Genomic DNA, 21,655 nt, shown 5'->3' with positions numbered 1-21,655 from the left:
GAGTCTTAAGCCAGTCGGTGCTTTTCATGCCACCTGCGCTTAACCCGCGCTACCGCCTGGCCCTGCATTGCTCAAGTCTTATGCAGTACCAGGGTTGGAACCAACGGACCTCCACATGCAAAGCATGTGCTCCATGGGACAGTCACCTCCCTTGTCCAACAGGTCAGATTTTAAAGTATTTTTAGAGCATAGATATGGTTTCTTCTTACCTTTCTCCCTTATTTATCTCTGTGATACTGGCATTTGAAACTGTATGACTAGGAGAATGTTGACATGCTTGGGAAATAACGTTATATAAATTAACAAGACCACTTAGTAAGCTGATGTCTGATTTTCTAAAAATAATTACAGTAAACTATCATTATCCCAAGTTGCCCACATATTTATTGGTCAACTCCTCCTTTCTTTACAGCTTAAACCAGGCAGTGTGATCACCATTTTTCTCTTTGAACATTAGGAGCAAAATGATAGTGCCTGATAAATAGGAAAATTTATCTTCAAGCAAGAGAGCATACCTCATTACTGTCACGGGAAACTTGGCATAGCATGTGAGTAAATATACAGCATTTCCATGGGGACCAACTGATGAGCCTGTTCTGTACTGCCTGATCTCTGGTCCATAGCCCTTGGTTTTGAAATCATGTGTATCTACAATAAAAATGTCCAGAGTTTGTCTACGAATACACACCATGACACTATTTAATAAATGCAGTACAATGAAAGAGATTGTGTTTACTTTCACTTCTGGGGGTGCACAGTAGCATAATTTTTAATTTTTCTATGACTTAGTTTTACATGATAGATTCTGTTTTGTTTCTTGTTTATTTGAAATTATTTCATCTAGGGGCCAGGACATGGTGCATCCAGTTAAGCGCACATAATAATACTAAATGCAATGACCCAGGTTTGAGCCCCGGCTCCCCACCTGCAAGGGGTCTGCTTCAAATTCTAAATAAGTAGTCTATTTTAAAATTTCAGAGGCAACACAGGAAGTAAATATATTCTCAACCAGCTGAACAGGGGAATGTCATTCACACAGAATGACTAGTATAGGATCCAGTATGCCTGCTTTAATAAGGAGTAATCATATATAAGACTCATTGTGGGCACTGGCAACAACTTTTTTCTTCTTTCTTTCTTTCTTTCTTTCTTTCTTTCTTTCTTTCTTTCTTGCCTCTAGAGTTATCCTTGGGGCTTGGTACTTGTACTATGAATTCACTGTTCCTGGAAGCCATTTTTACCATTGTTGTTGCTTTTATTGTTGCTGCTGCTGTTGGATAGGACAGAGAGAAATCAAGAGAGGTGGGGAAGACAGAGAGGGGGAGAGAAAGATAGACACCTGCAGACCTGCTTCACCACTTGTGAGGTGACTCCCCTGCAGGTGGAGAGCCGGGGGTACGCCGGTCCTTGTGCTTTGCGCTATGTGCACTTAACCTGGTGTACCACCGCGCGACCCCCAGCAACAACTTTATTCTATGGATGGTTTATTCTTTACACATACCCAAATATGGTCAGTATTAATACTGCAAGCTAAGACTTAGTAAATATTTAAAACAGCCTAGCATAGTTTTTTTTTTCATATTTGTCATTCTAAATGAACTATGACATTCAGAAATCTTACTTATATCCTTATGGAAATCATAAAGTGTCACTATATCTAAAAGTCCATTTTTATTAGTGATTTACAATATTCCACACCGTTCCCACCACCAGAGTTCTGTACATCCCATTCCCTTCACTGGAAACTGCAGTGGTTCTCCCAAGGTCACAGATACAGGTTGTTATTATTTCTGTAACTATCTATTATCTATCTATCTATCTACATTTGCCTATTTTTAATTTTCTTTTTATTTATTTATAAAAAGGAAACACTGACAAAATCCATAGGCTAAGAGGGGTACAACTCCACACAATTCCCACCACCAGAACTCCATACCCCATCCCTCCCCTGATAGCTTCCCTATTCTTTATCCCTCTGGGAGCATGGACCCAGGGTCATTGAGGGGTGCAGAAGGTGGAAGGTCTGGCTTCTGGAATTGCTTCCCTGCCTATTTTTTCTATGGTTCTGCCTTCTCTTCCATTTTATGTCACAACTACATATATTACTGTTTCAGATGTCCTTCCTTTTTTCCTCTTCTCTCTCTGGATCTTGGTGGAATTTGGTTTCAGAACCCTCTAGTCATCTTCCCCTAACCTTTCCCCCTTTCTGGGAGTATGAACCAAAATTCTTTTGGGGGTGTAAGAGGTAGGAGTTCCGTAAAAGCCCATTTTTTTTATGGGCAAATATATAAAAATACAGATGGTTATACAAATAATAGTCAACCCCTATCTGTGACCTTGGGAGAACTACTACAATTTCCAAGGGAAGGAATGGGGACACAGAACTCTGGTGGTGAAAACGGTGTGGAATTATACCCCTGTTATCTTACAATTTTGTAAATATTAAATCACTAATAAAATAATTTTTTAAGTGGGGGGGAGCTCATTTTTATATTCTTTTACATAAGACCAAAGGAGTTGTATGATTCCTTTGGGTAATAACAAAGATGAGGATCTCATGAAAATCTTAAACTCATTTGATACCGTGCTTTCAAAGATAGAAGGAAAAGACAACAGCTGTCAACAAAAAGGGGAAGGCAAGAGGCACTGAAAAAGATGTCACATTCGTGGCAAAACAGTTTTTAAAAAATAAATGGATGCGTTGCTTCTTGTTTTTCAACTATATACTATTATCTCTGTGACAAGATTTTTTTGGTGCTATTCCAGAACCTAGAATCTTAATGTTCTATCCACTAAAAAAGAAAAAGAAAGGAGTCACCTATTCAGTGAGAAATGCTGTGCGCAGTCTTCTTAGAAATAACGCTCTTTTCCAATTCTGATTACCCCACGGTCCATATTAAAGTGAATCTCTCTGTACACATAAGCTCAATTTCTGACTCTTAACTCCAGTGCCTGTGACTTCTCCTTTAAATCTTGCGCGGAAGGGGCGGGGCCAAGACGTAGGTTTCCTGAGAGGCGGGACCGGCGCGCAAGCCCCGCCCCTTCCGTCACTGGAAGCTGCCGGACAGATCTATGAGATCTTCTAGCGGCCTCGAGACCGGCGGCGGCGGGCGGGCGGCATTACCACGTGACGTTGACGTCAGTGCGCCCGCGCCGCAGGCTGACGTCAGAGCTCCAGCTACGCGGGGTTCTCATCTTCGTTTGGCTGCTTTATGCCGGTGTTGTGGTGGCGTTAAGAGACCTTTTCCTCCAGGTTCTTGGGCCTGATCTCCGATTTCACGATGTACCACAACAGCAGCCAGAAGCGGCACTGGACTTTCGCCAGTGAAGAGCAGCTGGCGCGACTGCGGGCCGACGCCAACCGCAAATTCAAATGCAAAGCGGTGGCGAATGGGAAGGTGAGGATTCCTGCTTGTCCCCCCACCCACCGCAAAAGAAAAGAAAACGAAAATCTCCTAGCTGGCCTCGAAAGTTTGCAGCAGCGGCGGAATTCCTCCCGCACACCTGTTGCAGCCCCCCTCCCTGGCTCCCTGCGCCCCGCACATCTGTTTCCTTGGAGGAGCAAAGTGCTTTTATCTATCAATATTTAATTCCTACGCGAGCACCTGGCCAGACTTCATGGGTACAGAAACGGGTAGCGGTCACCACCACGCCCACCCAGTGGGATGGCAGATCGGTACACAGAAACGTGGAGCAGAAAAGTTTTCAAGATGCTCCCTTACTCCCATGTATTTGTGGAGCGGAGATAATGGGGGGAGGACGCCCTTCTGAATAGCTGAGAAGGTGTCTTCCAGGTGGACGGACGTCCAAGTGCAGAGTTAGGCATCTGTGAGAAGTTTGCACAGGTGAGCCCTGGCCGGGGCGCTGTGTCCCCAGTCAGCAAAGGTTGGAGAAAATTGACAGGGAACTTGCTCGCGGACATTAAAAGATCCCAAAGGAGTTAGGGATCTGAACCGGACGTGGCAGGAATGGCAAGCCGGGGAAAGCTTTTAAATGAGAACTGAACTCTGCCAGATTCTGTTGTGGGTCGAACCCTCTTGGTGACCTGCTGGTGAACCTGTTGGGTGGGGCAGGGTGTTAGGTGGGGAGACTGGAGGCCATGAGCACAGGCCCGCCGACTGAAGATGCCTTGCTGGGCCTCAGTGTGATGGCCTAGTTACAAGCTTCCTTCTAGCAAGTGACCCATATACCGCTTGTATCAGTTGACAGTGATGGTCTCAAACCCAGGTCTGTAGACTCTCATGCCATAGAAGTTTAGCAGGAGACCAAACAATGTGCAGACACTGGCTTGACTGGGGCTTCTGTCCTTGAGAAGTCAGCTCGGGCATCAGGTGCGCGTTCTTTCTCTCTGCGAGGGGCCCACACCACGGTTTAAAGGGGCAGAGAGACATGGAAAATCGCTGACAGATAGGGTCACACAAGCAGCATTGGGAGAGAAAAGATTGTCAGTTTGAGCTTTCTATTGAGTGGTCGGGCAGTTCAGTAAGGGGTAGGTGATCAGACTAAATCCCTTGATGAGGGCTGGGGGATAGCAGCGAGCTGACTGAGTGCCAGTTTCGGGGGGGTTCTTTGCGCAGGACCTGGGTGGTGTGGGCAGGTCCATGCTAGTGCAGGTGCCCTGTGTGCTTTTCACAAGGCCGCCTAAAGTTCTCCTTGTGACAGTGGCGTTTATGGTGCCAGCGTGCAGACAGCCTCCCAGGGAAGCCCTGAACTTGGCTTGTAAGTGAAATACGGATCCAGAGACTTAACTAGCGAGGCGTGGGTGGTCTGGAGGGAGGGGCCCCATCCAGCTCTATTCCTAGGTCTTTGTTTCAGATATTTTTTCATATCACTGGGTTTTTGTGTCGCACAAAGTAGTGCCGGTTACGCTGTGTGCCAGGCACTAGTCTAAACATTTAGCCAGTGGTAGCTCATTTCATGCTCACTACTCTCTGAAGCCAAGATACAATGAGGTTGAATAGTTGCCCAAGGACATTTTTTCGATTTAAGTGGAACGGCCCATTTTTCAACCTCAGGAATCAAGTTACAGCATTCTTGGATTAATCCACAAGGCACTTATTAAGAACACAAGTGTGTGTGTGTGTGTGTGTATTATATATATTTGTACAGTTTTTATCACACATTATGAAGACTTAATTAGTTTTCTACTTCTAGAAAATTAGCACCATATATATTTATTAATGCTGCCATAAAAAAATTAGCTGAAAAGAATAGCTGAAAAGAGTAGTAAGTTAATGTTACAAAGCTGTAGGGTTTAAAAGTCTGAGAATAAGGTTAAAAGAATGAGGTCAAGATGCTGACCAAGCAGGCTTTAGCTTCCAGTAGCCCAGTGTATTGCTTCACAGTGGTGGCATGACTCCCAGTCTCTGCCTTCACTGGACGTAGTGTTCTCCCTGTGTTGCTATGAGGATGCTGTTTGTATTGGAGTAGGAGCCTGTTCTATGTCAGGTTCACCCCTTCTTGACTATACTTATTGAGGTCCTGTATGCAAATGAGATCACATTCTGAGGTCGTAAGCAGTTAGAGGTTCACCTTATCTTTTTTTTTTTTTTTTGTCATAGCATAGTAAAACTTGTAACAGCACTGAATGTATCTTTGTTGTAAAGTTCTGGTATTTACTAGCTAGTTATTTCGTAGTTTACAAAGTTGGGTAAGAGGCAATGTTTTGGGCTAAGGGGCTAACTCAACAGAAGAGCATGGAGCTTGAATTCATGAGGTCTGAGGTACAGTTGCCCTCACCAGTTCCCCATGCAGCACTGGTCTCTCTCTCTCTCATATATATATATATATATATATATATATATATATATATATATATATATATAATTTCTGGTTTTGATGGAAAGTGAAAGTCAGAGAGGGGGAGAGAGAGAGACAGAAAAGAGACACTTGGCAGTACTGACTGCTCCTTGTGACGGTTCATCTCTGCAGGTGGAGACTGTGGGATTAAAACCACATCCTTTTACATGGTAACGTGTGCACCCTACCTGGTGCATCACTGCAGGGCCTCATATGTGTTTACTTCTTTCTAAAGGAAAGGTCTTTTTTTTTTTAATTATCTTTATTTAGCAGATAGAGACAGCCAGAAATCGAGAGGGCAGGGGGTGATAGAGAGGGAGAGAGACAGAGAGACACCTGCAGCCCTGCTTCACCTCTCCTGAAGCTTTCCCCCTGCAGGTGGGGACCAGGGGCTTGAACCCAGGTCCTTGCGCACTATAATGTGTGCACTTAACCAGGTGCGCCATCACCTGGCCCCTAAAGGAAAAATCTTAAGGGTAAGAACTCTCCTTAACCTTGAGATACAGTTTGATATCCGTCTTAACCTGGTGACTAAATGATGATTGACCGAGAAATGGCTACTGAAAGCTTTCTAACTTCTGACAATGTGCACTTACTTACTCCCCCTCTCACCAGGGTTATTACTGGGACTCAGTGACTTGGCATTATGAATCCACTGCTCCTGGTAGCCAGTTTGTTTGTTTATTACAGAGAGACACAAATGAGAAAAGAGGGCTATAGAAAAGAGAGAGAGAGAGACACCTACAGCACTGCGTCACCACTGATGAAGCCTTCCCTCTACAGGATGGGACCGAGGGCTGGAACCTAGGTCCGTGTGCATGTGCGACGTGTGTGTGTTCTGCTGGTGGATCACAGCATCCGGCTCATGTATTTAGTTATTTATAGTCAGTGCCATCAAACCTTTGACCATATGCGAACTGCTCATGATCACTTGTAATTTAATGGAGCATATCCAGCTGCCATTGTGAGAAACAGCAAAGTGATGGTGTAGTTTTAGTTTATTCAATATGTTTTCTTTTTAAAAATTTTATCCATTTACTTATTTTTGACAGATACAGAGAAATTGAGAAGGTAGGGGAGATAGAATGAGAGAGAGAGAGAGACAAAGATACCTGCAACACTCTTTCACTGCTTGTGAAGCTTCCCTCCCCACCTTCAGGTGAGGGGGTCTGGGGATCGAACCCAGATCCTTGTGCATTGTTAACGTGTGCACTCAGCCAGGTGTACCACCACCGGCCCCTTATTCAATATTCTCTTACTGTTACTATTTGAAAAAGCTAACAGTTCTGTAAAAAGAAAATGAGGTGTTGTAAACTTTGTAAACTTCCTAGTTGAAGATACAAACTAAATTTAATTTGGACAGAGAAGATATTTTAAGATTATTTGTTTCACTGAATTTTTGTTGCATAACTTCTGATCTGTAGGTTCTTCCAAATGATCCAGTCTTTCTTGAGCCTCATGAAGAAATGGTGCTTTGCAAATACTATGAGAAACGATTACTGGAGTTCTGTTCAGTGTTTAAACCAACAATGCCAAGATCTGTTGTGGTAAGTCTTGATAGTGATAAAATACATTCCTTTAATTCTATAGTCTAACATTTTTGTAACATTTTATGTTTCATGAGTACCAAAATTATGTATTCCTGTACTGAATTCTTACAAAGTTTGTCAAGTCTCATTTTATAGTAAAAAAACTTTTGAGTTCTACTAAATAGGACATAATATCCTCATTTTATAGAGAAAGAAATATTATTAAGACTACATTCCCTTAAGGTTCTAAACTAATAAACAGTGGAACTAGAACTGGGACCAGAACTATGCTCTATCAAGTAATACACATATTCAAAATAATACATTCGTTCATTACTTGTAATCATAATTCCCAGCTAAAACCGATCCCATGAAAAATTTTTAAACCTTGACTGTTAGAAACAGGTCCAAGAAGGATGACAGAGGATCTAGTGTGGGTTGTATTGTTATATGGGAAACTGGGGAATGTTATGGATGTAATGTACAAACTATTGTATTTACTGTTGAATGTAAAACATTAATTCCCCAATAAAGAAATTTAAAAAAAAAAGAGAGAGAGAAAAAAAAGAAACTTGAGATTTGTCTTTGGATCAAATATATAGTTCAGGGTCGACTGTGTGTGTAAGTGTGTGTGTGTGTGTGTGTGTGTGTTGCAGTAGGACAATTGTGAAGAAAAACAAGTAGTTAGAATTTTTTTTTGTATTGATTTAAAACATACCCCACAACTATTCCTGTTGTGTGTCTTTTTGTTTATAAGAAATATGCTGAGATTAAAATCTGAAAGACAAAAACCTTTGTGTTGTAGACCATAGATGAAAGTCTGACTTAAGTTTCAAGGTTATACAAAGTAAATTAACACCCAGTAAGAATAACTGCCTAGGAAATAGTCACCCATTTGAGGGTTATGAGAATATGAAGTCAAAAAGTTTTGTTGTTTTTTTTTTTTAGTTTGCCAGACTTTTATCTGAGAAATAAAAAAATTCATGCAGAAATATAGAACTGTTTACTTTATTTCTATAGATTTGGTTGTATTTACTTATTTATTTTCCTGATGACAGGAGGTCTAAGTGAACTTTTCAGGCCCAAGAACTGAATCCTCGGATGAAGTTCTGTGTCGAATTTGTCTTTTAGGTAGTGTGCTTACTGATAAATGAGTGGCTTTTGGTTTTCATTTCACAGAAAACAATAAAACTGAACTGTACAAACATATGAAAGGTGTTATTTTCTATTTCCATCGAAAAACATAAGTGATTATTTCATTGGTTTTAGCTAAATGAAATAGTGGTTAAAAATGCGGACAGGTCTTAGATACACCTAGTCCTGTCCCTTTAATGGGCATGACCTTGAAAGTATCAGTTAAAATTAGTACATGGTCCCCTTCTCTGTTAAGTGAGATTGGTCATTCATCACTAACATAATTAGGGATTAAAGCAAAATGACAGTGGGATGCAGGGGAGGCACTCAGTAATGGTCAGTGTTGCTTTTACTGTTTTATTTGGCAGCAGTGATATCACAGACCTGGAGAGGATTTAAAGAGATGAACTATTAGCCCTATTATATTGATATGTTTATAAGATTGATTGGCTAAGCTTTGAATATCTGTATTAGCTCATTGAATTTTTCTAATCTTGGCCACATTTGTCAGCTCTGAATTCTGAAACACATACTGATTTTTATAAACTAAGCCAATAACTATAGAAAGGATGACCCAGGGTAGGTAGTGAAAGACAACAAAGGGTTGTTTGGCTGTGACTTTTCTATAGTAATTTGCCACTTACTAAGAAGCCTTGGTATTTGGTGTGGGTAACTTTTCTGAGGAAACCTTTGCATGAATTTCGTTAACAAAGTCAACGTGTATATACAAGCAGATGCTGAAACGAGTCTTTTGTTTGATTTTAGGGCACAGCCTGCATGTATTTCAAGCGTTTTTACCTTAACAACTCTGTAATGGAGTATCACCCTCGGATAATAATGTGAGTATACAGGTCTGATGGATTGATGTCTGAGGGTATACTAGTTGAGGGTTTATATATGTGGAAACGCACCTTGCTGATGTGTTTAATTTCATCTGAACTTAAAAATTCCTCCTTAGTACTGGATGATCTCACTAAGTGGAACTGAAAAAGGAAGGATGTAAGGGGAGACCTAAGGGGAGACTTTGGACTCGGTGTGGTGTATTGCACCAGAGCGAAGGACTCTGGGAAGGAGAAGAAGGGATGGGATTGAGGGGCTCTGGGCTCCTGCCGCATGATGGTAGAAAGGAGCTTGGGTGGGAAGAGTGTGCCTTACAGACACCTGTCAGTGTGTGTGTGTGTGTGTGGGGGGGTGTATGACTTGTGTACCTGTGTGTCAACAACTACAGTATAAACCATTGATTTCCCCCCCCCCCATCAAGTAGAAAAGATTTCCTCCTCCTAGTCTTCATGTACCTGTAGTAGTTTCTTTTCTGTAATAACTAATGGCATCTGAACTTGAGAAACAAATTCAAGTCCTGTTTTTCTCAAACTGTCTTATTATCTCGGACTGGTGGCTATCCTTACTATCTCAGAACTGTGCTGAGCATTTGTAGTAACTCCTCTCCTACATCTAGTCATTCATTAAACCCTATAACTCCATAGTCATTGCAAGTGAACAAAGGTATATGAAGTACTTTGCCTAGTTGCTGCCTCCCTCACCCCCAAAGACAGATACAGAGGCAGGGAGAATGAAAGCACGACACTAAAGCTTCTTCCTTCAGTTCTGTGGAGCCCGGGCTTGAACCTGTTACTCACAAACATAGTGTGCAAAGCAGCACACTATCCAAATGAGCTATTCCATTGGCCTGGTACTGTTTGGATCATTACAGACAGATAAAAATCACTGTTTGGCTTATCAAAGAGCTTACTGTTAGTCACATTTTTTTTCCTGTTTTTCCTTTTAATTTCCTTCTTAATACATGTGTACATATGTTTGTTTTTTTTGGGGGGTGGTGAAGGAGAGAGGCAGAGTATCATTCTGTAAAATGCAATGCTTGGGATCAAATGTGCGTCTTTATGCTTGAGAATTCATCGCTTTATCCACTGTCCACCTGGTAATCTGCAGATTTTCACTTCTGCTACTTTGGGTGAGGTCTGTGTTACTTCCACTGTTAGCATCCAGGAGAGTTTTGTAGGTTTTCTTCATCTGGTAAAAATTCCCCATTCATATACCCCCAGGGACTTCACTGGTGGCCTTGCAGAATTTTCTTCTAGCTTATCGTTCCGTGTTCACATGGTATATATTAGTGTGTGTGTGTGTGTGTGTGTGTGTGTGTGTGTGTGTTTTGTATGTCATGATACAAAGTGCTCTTCTTTCTCAGCTGTTTTTTTTTTGCAAGTATTTATGCTGAACTATGTAAAACAGCCATCAAGCCATTAATAATTGACCATTATCACAACCTTCCCTGTCAACCTAATGTTATAGTCTCCTAGTGAGTAAGAAATTTGAATAGGAACTACTTTTGAAAATTTCCTGCAATGTAAGTATTTGTTGATTTCAGAGAATAGTTTTAGAAAAATAATATTTAGAAATTTCTCAGTTATGTGCTCCTCTATCCTCATTCCTTGTTTTCTCTCTCTAGGCTCACTTGTGCATTTTTGGCCTGCAAAGTAGATGAATTCAATGTATCTAGCCCACAGTTTGTTGGAAATCTGCGGGAGAGCCCTCTTGGACAAGAGAAAGTGCTGGAACAGATTTTGGAATATGAACTGCTCCTTATACAGCAACTTAATTTTCACCTTATTGTTCATAATCCATATAGACCTTTTGAAGGCTTTCTCATTGACATAAAGGTAAGCTTGTTGAGTTAAAAAAAAAAAAAAAAGAGCAACTCATAGATTGTATTCCTTACCGATTGTCCTTTTAAACAAAACTGTCAAGATTTTTATTATAATTCTTAGTCTTTCTAGTTGATACTCAATTACATGTAAGTTAAGCTTAGTGTACAGGGGAGCTGTTCTCTGACTTCAGCGTGTATTAGAATCTCTTAGAGGATGTTTCAACTTAGATTGTTGAGCTGTAATGCCAGAGCATCAAATTCAGGTTAGGAAATACTGGTCCAGAGACAATAAATAAAAGACTTTATAAGTTTAAACTGATGCCTTTAAGGGGCCAGGCAATGGTGCACCTTGTTAAGCGCACACATTGCAGTGTGCAAAGACGCAGGTTCACACCTGCAGGGGAGGGGAAGTAGAGCTGCAGGTGTCTCTCTTGTCTCTTTCCCTCTCTACCACTCCTCCCTTCTCAGTTTCTCTCTGTCTCTATCCAATAATAAATAAATGAAAGAGAAAAAAATGAATAAAGGAATGCCTTTAAAAAGTCAGAGTCACTCTTCTGGGATAGTCTGTCATGAATTTGATTTACTAACTCGTTAAAAAAAAAATCCTTAATTTTAAACTAAAAGATTGCTAAGGAAATTCTTATTTTTAGCACTTTGTGAACTTGAGTCAGTATGCAGATAGCAAAAATGTAAGCAGTAAACATGGAAAAAGCAAGTTATTTTCACCCTTGAAGAAGACTTAACATTGTCTGAATAAATTCAAATAGAAATTGTAACCTAGTTCCTCTGTCTCAGATAAGTAGTGAAATCTGATTTTTAAATATTTATTTATTAATTTTCCCTTTTTGTTGCCCTTGTTTTGTTGTTGTACTTTTTACTGTTGTTGTTATTGATGTCTTCGTTGTTGGATATGACAGAGAGAAATGGAGAGAGGAGGGGAAGACAGAGAGGGGGGAGAGAAAGATAGACACCTGCAGACCTGCTTCACTGCCTGTGAAGTGACTCCCCTGCAGGTGGGGAGCCTGGGTCTTGAACCGGAATCCTTAAGCCGGTCCTTGTGCTTTGTGCCATCTGCACTTAACCACTGTGCTACCGCCCAATTCCCATTTGATTACTTTTTATATGCCAGTCACTTTTCAAGGATGAAGCCAGGAACAAGACAAGAACAGCCTCTACTTGCATATAAGCCTTAAAATTAAAGAGGAAAGTCATGTGACCACTGTGCAAAGTGGTACAGGAGAGAAATACAGACTATTTTAGAAGGAGATTGAGAAAGACAAAAGATAATTCTAGGAAAGTATCGTTTAAAGGGAAATTCAGAACAAGAGTAAGAATTAGTGGAGATTGAGGGACTCATAAAGGGCAAGAGTTGGGACCTACGTCCTATGGTGGAACAAGGTGATGGGATGATGGTTCAGTGTGACATGCACTGGTGCCTCTGTGTGTGTATGTATGTGGTGTGTGTGGGGGGGTACCTTAGTGACAGTCACACTCTTGTAAAGCAGTTTTCTTCCCCCAGTAAGAAAATACTGGGATTGGAGGGAATGTCAGAGAGAGAGAGAAAGAAAGAAAGGAAGAAAGGAATGAAGGAAGGAAGGAAGGAAGGAAGGAGAAGATTTAGCAGGTGGAAGAGAACCCTAGTCAAACTTCTGTGCTATAAGGCCCAAACCAGATTAATCATAGTGCACTGAAGACCCTAAAGAGAACATAGAGGGGGAGGGAGACTGGTGTTGAGTAGACTGGTGCCTGAGTGTGGCAGACAGTCTAGACTAGAGAAATGCTAGGAAGGATTTTGAATAGAGTTATGGGACACTAGTACAAAGTTAAGTCTGGAGAGTGGCATGATTGGGTTTTTGGCTTAAAAGAGCATGTTGCTTCATTCCATCCCTTCCCCTCCAAACCATTAAACCCCCAATCACATAAAGCAAAATTAAATAAATTTATATTGACACACTTTTGCACACGTGTGTGTGTATGCACATATGTACATACTGCACAGTTATGTGTTTCAGGCATAATGTAGAGAGGATTAGCTGCGTGCAGAAATGCCAGATGGGATACTGTGAGAGTAATCCTAGAAAAGCATCGTGACTGATCTCACTGTGTTGTGGCAGCAGGTGCAGAGGAAGCTTTCTGGACTCTGAGACCAGGCAGAATCAGTAAGGCTGAAGATAGTGTGTAGAAAACGAGAAAACAAGAAACGCCTAGATTTCTGGTCTGAATTACAGGTAGATAATGTTAGAATTACTGATACAATGACACTGAAGAGTCATTGATAATGGGGGTGGGGAGGGGCAGTAGCGCAGCGGGTCAAGCGCACATGGCGCAAAGTGCAAGGACCAGCGTAAGAATAATGGAGGGGTGGGAACTTTATGAGTGTTTGGGGGGCACGATAAATTTTCCTTGTCTGCAAGTTATCCGTGTGGGTGATCTCTTGTGTCCAGGGGTAAGAGAATATGGTTAGGCTGGAAGTCCAGGTTGCTGTGCTATTTCTTCAGGAAAGTTTAAAATGGGATTCAGCCACCATTGAGCTTTTGCAAGAATTGATTTGGCAGCATATTAGGGCAGGAAGGTAAGGCAGCATATTAGGTCAGGAGGCTCAGAGGACACAGGTGGGTAGGAGCAGGTAGAGGAAGAAGGAGCAAAAGGCCCCAAGGAAGGTAGAGAACAAACTGAAGTTCTTGAGCAAAAGCCTTTGGAGGAGGAGGACTCCGGAGCACGTTGGTCAGAGTGGACTGTCTGAATTTGGCGTGTCAAGAGATGAGCCATTTGGGGACGGTGAGATGCCCTGAGCCCCTGCATGGTAGACTGCGCGGTTTGGTTCTGAGTGTAGAGAGATTATCTTAGTTGGGGTCTGAATGTAAGTTTCTGAAACAAAGCTAAGGGCTTAGGATTTAAGGTTCATCTTGTCGGCTAAAAAGAATAGTCAGAAAATGTAAGTCTTCCATATTTCTTGGGCACATTCTTTTTTTTTTTTTTTCCCCCTCCAGGGTTATTGCTGGGGCTTGGTGCCTGCACTATGAATTCACTGCTCCGGGAGGCCATTTTTCCCATTTTGTTGCCCTTGTTGTTGCCCTGGTTATTGTCATTATGATTATTATTGTTGTCATTGCTGTTGTTGTTGGATAGAACAGAAAGAAATCGAGAGAGGAGGAGAGAAAGATAAAGACACCTGCAGACCTGCTCTAAAGATTAATTCTGTAATCAAAATTCATTTCCATATGCTCTTCCTAGAAGCAATCTTTTAAGTAGGAAGGATTTCATATTAAATTGGGCATTTGGCTTCTACATGTGCCAGGCACTAGATAAGAATCACCTAGATGCCGAGGAAGCATTTACCTGGGAATGTGCATTTCTGGCCCAGTTAAATCTCTGAGAAGATCCTTTCCTTCCTCCTCAGGTAAAAAAAGAAAAATCATAATACAGATCTTTAAAATGTGTCAAGCAAATACTGTGTAACGTTTATTATCTATAATATGTATTTCTTATTCTGGGCTGTATAAAGAATATTTGAAAGCCACTGAGGAAGGTAGAACCATAGCATGCCATGTCCAGTAACGGCATCTTTGATACATACTGATGCCAAGTCCCAAACAATTTTAAACAGATTTTCTGCTGTAGCTGAAATGTAAAAAGGGAGTAACTTTTACAAGTTTCCTGTATATGCAGTTAACTTAAATATTTTTTTAACTGTTACTACTCTCTTCAATCATCAGAAATGATAATGACATTTGCAAACTTTTTTTTAGACTCGCTACCCCTTGTTGGAGAACCCAGAAATGTTGAGAAAAACAGCCGATGACTTTCTTAATAGAGTCTCGTTGACAGATGCCTATCTTCTATATACACCTTCCCAGATCGCCCTGACTGCTATTTTATCTAGTGCCTCCAGAGCAGGAATTACTATGGAAAGGTATGAGTTGGTGTTTTCACTGGGGTCAAACCTAATCATGTAGTACTCCTTCCTGGAAGTCTTGCGTTTTTAAGATGCAGTTGTGTCCTTTGCTTCCTGTAGTTAAGAGGGTAGGCAAGAGCAGCTGAGATGAATCACTGGCAAGTGACACATTAAATAACATTTGTTATTAACATAATAACTGTGAAATAACATTTGAAGAAAAGCTCTAACAGTTGAGTAGGAGATGTGGCTGGAGAGAGATCTTGCTGGATGGGACGTGTGCCTTGCACTGCGCACGACCCAGACTTGAGCCACGACACCACATGGGATTTGTTCCCACACCAGAAGCAGCTCCATCACATTGTCATCTGTGGTTTCTCTCAGAGATAGCTTTTGAGAGACAGGGAAAGAGTGAAAGAAAGCATAGCACCCACCAAAGCTTCCTCCAGTGTGGCAGAAACCAGGACTGTACCTGGGTCATGCACACGGCGGAGCAGCACACGATCAGAGTTATTGGGCCGCCCTCTCTTACTTTGTATATAAATGAGTGAAAATGCAGCCCAGACCAGTGAAATATGCTGTGGCTTTACCCCATCCCCACCGTACACCCCCCCGCAAAAAAAAAAAAAAAACCTTACATGTTACAAAACTAAATAAAGGAATCAGCAGAGCAAACATACTAGCAGGTGCAAGTCCCCAGCCCCACACAGGAGCGTAGCCACGCTCCGCCGCTCCTTTGAAGGGCAGCTCCATGAATGGTGCAGTGCTGAGGTATGTTTCCTTTTTTTTTTTTTTTTTTTAATCTCTCTTCCTCTATCTGAAATAAAAAGAATGAAAAATATAAAATATATATGTATATATCAACCAGAGCATGGAGGAATCAAACATGCATAAAGCCTTAGCATCACACACACATCCCTTTGAATACTGAGCAACTCATTGATCTGATATGACTTATAGTGAATCCTGAAGACAGAGTAATAGATTAGTTATGTGAAGTTTATAGTGTTGGTATTTAGTACTTTTAAAATAATCAAAAAAATTAGGGGCTCCAGAGAACTGCTCACCATTGCCCAGGTTTGAGCCCTAGCGCTCTTACTGAGAATTAAAAAAGAAAAGAAAGAAAATCAGCTCAGGAGAGATGAAGCCATGAATGTTTCAGGCCTTGGCTCCACTAAAAAAAGTAAAATCACTTAAAAATCATGAGGAAATGAACAGTGAAAGCAAATAATTCGTGTCAAGACGCTGTATGTGTTTAATGACATTTTTCCCCACCTTTTTCAGTTATTTATCAGAAAATCTGATGTTAAAAGAGAACAGAACTTGTTTGTCACAGTTACTGGACATAATGAAAAGTAAGTAAACAGATTTTTCAAAGTGATCTGTTGGAAAGCTTCTTTCTAAAGAACCCCTTGAACTTTGCTTAAGAAAGCATAGATCGGGAGTCGGGCAGTAGCAAAGCGGGTTAAGCGCACGTGGCGCAAAGAGCACTGACCGGCGTAAGGATCCCAGTACCAGCCCCCGGCTCCCACCTGCAGGAGAGTCGCTTCACAGGTAGTGAAGCAGGTCTGCAGGTGTCTGTCTAGCTCTCTCTCCCCCTCTTGTCTTCCCTTCCTCTCTCCATTTCTCTCTGTCCTATCCAATGCCGACGACATCAGCAACAACAACAACAAGAGGCAAGGGCAACAAGAGGGGAAAAAAAGAAAAAGAAAGCATGGATCATCGTTGGGTTTGGTTTCGTTGTCTCATGGAGGTGTGAAGCACACTGGCGGAGAGCAAATATACAACACAGGGACAGAAGCAGTGTTCACGGAGAAGTTCTTCGGCAAGTGGAGATAAAATCCTCTTCAAAAAGGTTTGAAGTTCCAAGCACAGTCCGTCTAAAAAGTGTACACAGATAGATGGTAAGCACTGAAATCGATCTAAAGGGGACTAAATTAAGGAAAATCCTGAAATTCCGACCTTACGGATAAATCAGTTTTATTTAGTTAATGTGTCATTTGCCAGTTGTTCTGTTAATTGGTAGTACAAAAGCCATGTTTCACAACTGGAAACCTTTTTTTTTTTTTTTTTTGCGACGTTTGGGCATATGTTGGGCTGTCACAACTTGGAAGTGGAATGGCAGCTATCAGAACCTAGTGAGTAAAAGTTAAAATGTTGTAAACCATCTTTCAGCTCATTAGTAAGTTGAAATATGTCTCCCCACAAAATAACCATGTCCTAATCCCTGGACCCTATGAATACACCATATGTGCTTTCAGAGAGCATGGCCCAACTGAACTGACTCTAGACTCTTGGCCTTCAGTATTGCAAAAGAATACCTATGTTGTTTTAAACACCGCTAAGCTTGCAGTAGTTGTTAATAGTAGCCTCAGGCAACTAATAGAAGAATCCCTTACAACAGAGAATTCTTACACATAGTCAGTAGCGCCAGTGTTGAGAGCCCCTGTCTGAATGGTCAGGTAGCTATCCTGGCCAGCCCTTTCCCAGTTTCATTCTTGTCTTTCTTCCATTCACCTTACTCATAGCTACTTGTCTGTTTTTGGTGGTGTCACCATGGCTTCACCACTCTGGACTGACTTTCTCAGATAGAAATATAGAGAAAAAGACACCACACACAGTGTGCAGGGAGGGGCCAGGCCATGGCACACCTAGTCAAGTGCACACGTCACCCAGTGAGCCCCAGGTTCTTCTGTCTAGGCAAAGCTTCCCCTCCCAGGTAAGCTAACTCGTCAGCCCCTAGGCTACTCTTTTGAATTTATATTTATGTTCCCTTTTGTTGCCCTTGTTTTATTATTATTATTGTTGTTATTGATGTCGTATTTAGATAGGACAGAGAGAAATGGAGAGAGGGGGAGAGAAAGACACCTGCAGACCTGCTTCACCGCCTGTGAAACAACTCCCCTGCAGGTGGGGAGCTGGGGGCTCGAACTGGGATTTTTACGCCGGTCCTTCTGCTTCGCGCCACCTGCGCTTAACCCACTGTGCTACCGCCGGGCCCCCTACTATTTTTTTATTAAAGGTCAGTTGTGTTTGACCCCCAAACACCTTTTTCTCAGGACTGGGGACTAGCACATGCACAATACCACTTCACCAACCTTATTGTGTCAGATAAAAGGAAAGTGAAACTGAGAGGGGTAACCTCAGCACTGCACCACACTGCCACCTGTGGAGTTTCCTCTGGTGCTTGGCTGCTCTCGCATGCCACTGGGAGCCATGCCTGTGGGGAGAGCTGTGCTTTACTAGGTGAACTGTCTCCTGGTCCCGCCACATTTTTTTGTCCTAATTATCCTTGTTAACTAAAAACTGAGTAGACCAATAAAATGAAACATCTCAACCCTGGATAATAATACAGAATGGCTATATATATAATGTTTTAAAGGTTAAGGTGTTGCAGGATACAAGTGTGATGACCTGATTCACTACTTCATAAAGGATCTTAAGAACTTGTGGTTTATATGACTCTGTAGGTCTTCATTTATACCACTAGAGGGTTCACTTCCAAAGCTCATGGTGATTTGGCCAATAAGATCATTTTATAGCTGACAATTGTATTACTGTTTTCAGTATCTCTGTTATATACTGTTTATTTTATAGGAAATCATAGCACTTGACAAAATAGAGCTTTCATAATATTAAAGTATCTTATTCTTAACTGTTAAAGAAAATTCTTTTTGGTATATATATATATATATATATATATGAGACTAGAGCACTGTACAGTTTAACTCTGGTTTATGGTGGTGCTAGGGATTGAGCTCGGTCCCTCAAACCTCAGTCACGATATAGCTTATAGCTATAATGCTGTCTCCCCAGCCCACAAGTATTCATTCTGCTGAAAACATGACTTCTTTACACTATGAAACAAGTCAGTGGCATAGTCACTCATTTGGGCCTGCGCCTGGGAAACTCCCTATCGCTCGCCATACCATTTAATCCTGGTAAAGCAGGCCAGGTCAAAAATGCTTCTGCAGCTATAAAGTCACAGTAGTTTGCTCTTAGCCTAAAGAGGCTACAAAGCAAACTCTCCTCATGTGCATGATCAAGCATCGTGGTCAGCTGCTCAGACCCGGACCTCGTGCACAGTGAAAGAAGTGTGTGTACATGCTGCTGGGTGAGCTGTGGCCTCGTCCTAGCAAGCAGCAGACAGCTACCATTCTTTAAACTAGAGGTGTGGTTTGATTCGTTTTTAATTTGAAACAGTACAAATCTTGATGATCGGGGCCAGGGGTGGCATACCTGGTTGAGTGCACATGTTACAGTGCTCAAGGACCCAGGTTTGAGCCCCCAGTCCTCACCTGCAGGGGGAAGCTTCACAAGCAGTTAAGCAGGTGTGCAGGTGTCTCTCCCTATCTCCCTTACCCTCTCAATTTCCAACTGTCTCTGTCCAATAAATAAAGATAATACAAATCTTGATCATGTCATTATCATTGGTTTGCTGTTATTTTTAGAAGATGGAAACATTTAAATTCCCTTGAAAAGTTAGTTATTTAGTTTAAATATTCCTTTTATTTCCATGTAGACATGAGAAATTTGGTAAAGAAGTATGAACCACCTAGATCTGAAGAAGTTGCTATCCTGAAACAGAAGTTGGAAAGATGTCATTCTGCTGAGCTTGCTCTCAGTGTAGTTACGTAAGTAGGTGTAACTTTTTTTTTTTTCTTTTTAAACCAGAACACTGCTCAGCTCTGGTTTACAGTGGTATAGGGAATTGAGCAAGTAGGCGAAGTGGGTGTAACATTGCTGCTTAAGCAAACACATAACTGTTATATTCCCTTTGTTACTTAAGTAATTCATTTAGTAAATGTTCATATGGGGAAAACTTGGACAAACCATTAAATTGGGTGGTTTTGTCTTTTTTTTTTTTAACAGAGTAGACATTTCTAACAGGATGAAATACAATAGATGTCACCATTCATTCTGCCCCTGCTATGACCTCATTTCTTCCTGCAGGTCTTGCTTGTCCTCTTCTGTCCCTCCTCCTGAGATCCCTGGGGCAGTCAGTCTTCTGTGGAGTCTGTGAACCTCTTCATCTTTGGGTTCTTCATAGAAGTGAAGAACAATTATATTGCTCTGGATTTATTCCTATCTATCACCAATAGTAAAGAAACTTGGCATATTTTCTCTCAGTAGTAAACTCTACAGAGATAAAACCAACAGAAAAGTATGAACCCTCTTTTTGCGACCCAGGGAAAGCTTACGATAAATATCTCGTTGATCTGTAAGCTAACTGTAGAAATCCTCACTCAGGCATTTCTTTATGCTCTGCAAATTAAAGGATCTAGTTAAACCTAATCTTTTAGTTTAAATAATTGGAAATTTGAACAGGTGGTAGGAATAGCACAACGGTTATTTCCAGTTTTCTGGAGTGCACAAGTTAATTCTGTTAACGTTACAGGTTAGTGGCAGTTACTACGGACATTTCAGCTAGTTATTCTACATATGTACATACTTTTGAAGAGTATTCCTCAAACTATATGTAAGGACTACCTTAAAACATTCATTTAAAAATCATGTTATACTTTTGCAAAATATAGTAACAATTACTAGAAAATGTACTCAGAAAACAAAATAAACTTGATTTATAAAATTTAACAGCCATGAATTTTCTCTGTCAAGTTGCCCTGAAGAATTCTATATCCACCCACTGGTATTCTGTATTCTGCACACTGGAAGTGATTTGTGACCAAGCATTTTAGTGCATGGACGGCACTGGTAGTACTTCTATATAGAATTTATTTTGTTAACTGCCCCCTCCCCATGTTTTGTTCTTTTTTGGATTATTTTTTGCATCATCTTTTCCAGAACAGTGAGAGTTGACAAGTCCCATGATTAACTTTTGATAGGATTTTCATTACACTGAATTTAAGGACCGATTCTGAAAGGTGTTGTCATATCAACCTTAATTTTTCATCTCTTTCCTTTTACCACTTCACTGTTCTTCAGTTAATGTATTTCCTATTGTCTTGATAGTTTAGTTTCTGTTGCCAGTATTAGATGTTTACTGATAGCTATTCACTTACAGGAAGAAGAGGAAAGGCTACGAAGATGATGAATCTGTTTCAAAGAAACCCAAACATGAGGAGGTACCCCTTCTAAAACAACCTAACTTGGTCTGTTGGTGCATTATATTGTGACATAACTTTCAGTCTGGAAGCATTGTAGAGCCTTTATTTTCTGCATATTTTATGTGTCTTTATCACAGGGGTTTCTCTCACTTCTGTCTTCCTATTCTGAAACACTAATATACATAATGAGAAACCTTTCCTGTGGTCATAGGAGACAGCATACAGGGAGCTAAAGATGGAAAGAAACACCTCAAAAAAACCCAAAAAGATTAGTACAAATTTTCCTGGTTTATTTACCTCCTGTAACTGGTCATAGAACGTTTTCTTAAAGTGATGCAAGGAGGTAAACATTACCGTTTCACTGCAGTGTAATATCCTCACTGTTCTCTTTTTAGGAAGAATGGACAGATGACGACCTCATAGATTCTCTCTAACACTTGAAATCAGTCTGCCAATGTTAACTCATCGAGCAAAGAAGGAAGCACATTTGGTATTTTTTATTTTAAAGTGAAATGAGCAAAAGAATCTGTATATATTAAACTTTCTATTTATGTTCATTACTGCTTGG

The 21,655-nt window shown here is 41.0% G+C and overlaps 1 protein-coding gene and 1 long non-coding RNA gene across 4 annotated transcripts in view; one reads left to right on the top strand and one right to left on the bottom strand.

Moving 5' to 3' along the window:
* The window catches only part of LOC132541196 (uncharacterized), a 154,414-nt gene extending 151,466 nt beyond the window's left edge, over positions 1–2,948 (bottom strand). For both annotated transcript variants that reach the window (XR_009552366.1, XR_009552365.1), the window contains exon 1: positions 2,819–2,948. This is a non-coding gene — a long non-coding RNA (uncharacterized LOC132541196). The remainder of the gene's footprint in view (positions 1–2,818) is intronic.
* A 197-nt stretch (positions 2,949–3,145) lies between these two features.
* CCNH (cyclin H) lies at positions 3,146–21,644 on the top strand. 2 transcript variants are annotated; one of them, XM_016186399.2, is made up of 9 exons: positions 3,146–3,398; positions 7,224–7,346; positions 9,228–9,301; positions 10,927–11,137; positions 14,874–15,037; positions 16,304–16,374; positions 19,542–19,653; positions 21,045–21,132; positions 21,483–21,644. In XM_016186399.2, the coding sequence occupies exons 1-9, from the start codon at positions 3,282–3,284 to the stop codon at positions 21,519–21,521; spliced, it is 999 nt and encodes a 332-aa protein (XP_016041885.1). In that variant the 5' UTR covers positions 3,146–3,281; the 3' UTR covers positions 21,522–21,644. The 2 variants fall into 2 exon arrangements, with proteins under 2 accessions (XP_016041885.1, XP_007518921.1); XM_007518859.3 differs by having other exon boundaries at positions 3,147–3,398; positions 21,045–21,105.
* Positions 21,645–21,655: the final 11 nt, after the last annotated feature.

The sequence above is a fragment of the Erinaceus europaeus genome, chromosome 11, assembly GCF_950295315.1.
Source record: "Erinaceus europaeus chromosome 11, mEriEur2.1, whole genome shotgun sequence".
NCBI classification, from domain to species: Eukaryota; Metazoa; Chordata; class Mammalia; order Eulipotyphla; family Erinaceidae; genus Erinaceus; species Erinaceus europaeus.
The sequence above is the reverse complement of the archived record's forward strand: the minus strand, read 5'-3'. Positions and strand labels throughout refer to the sequence as shown.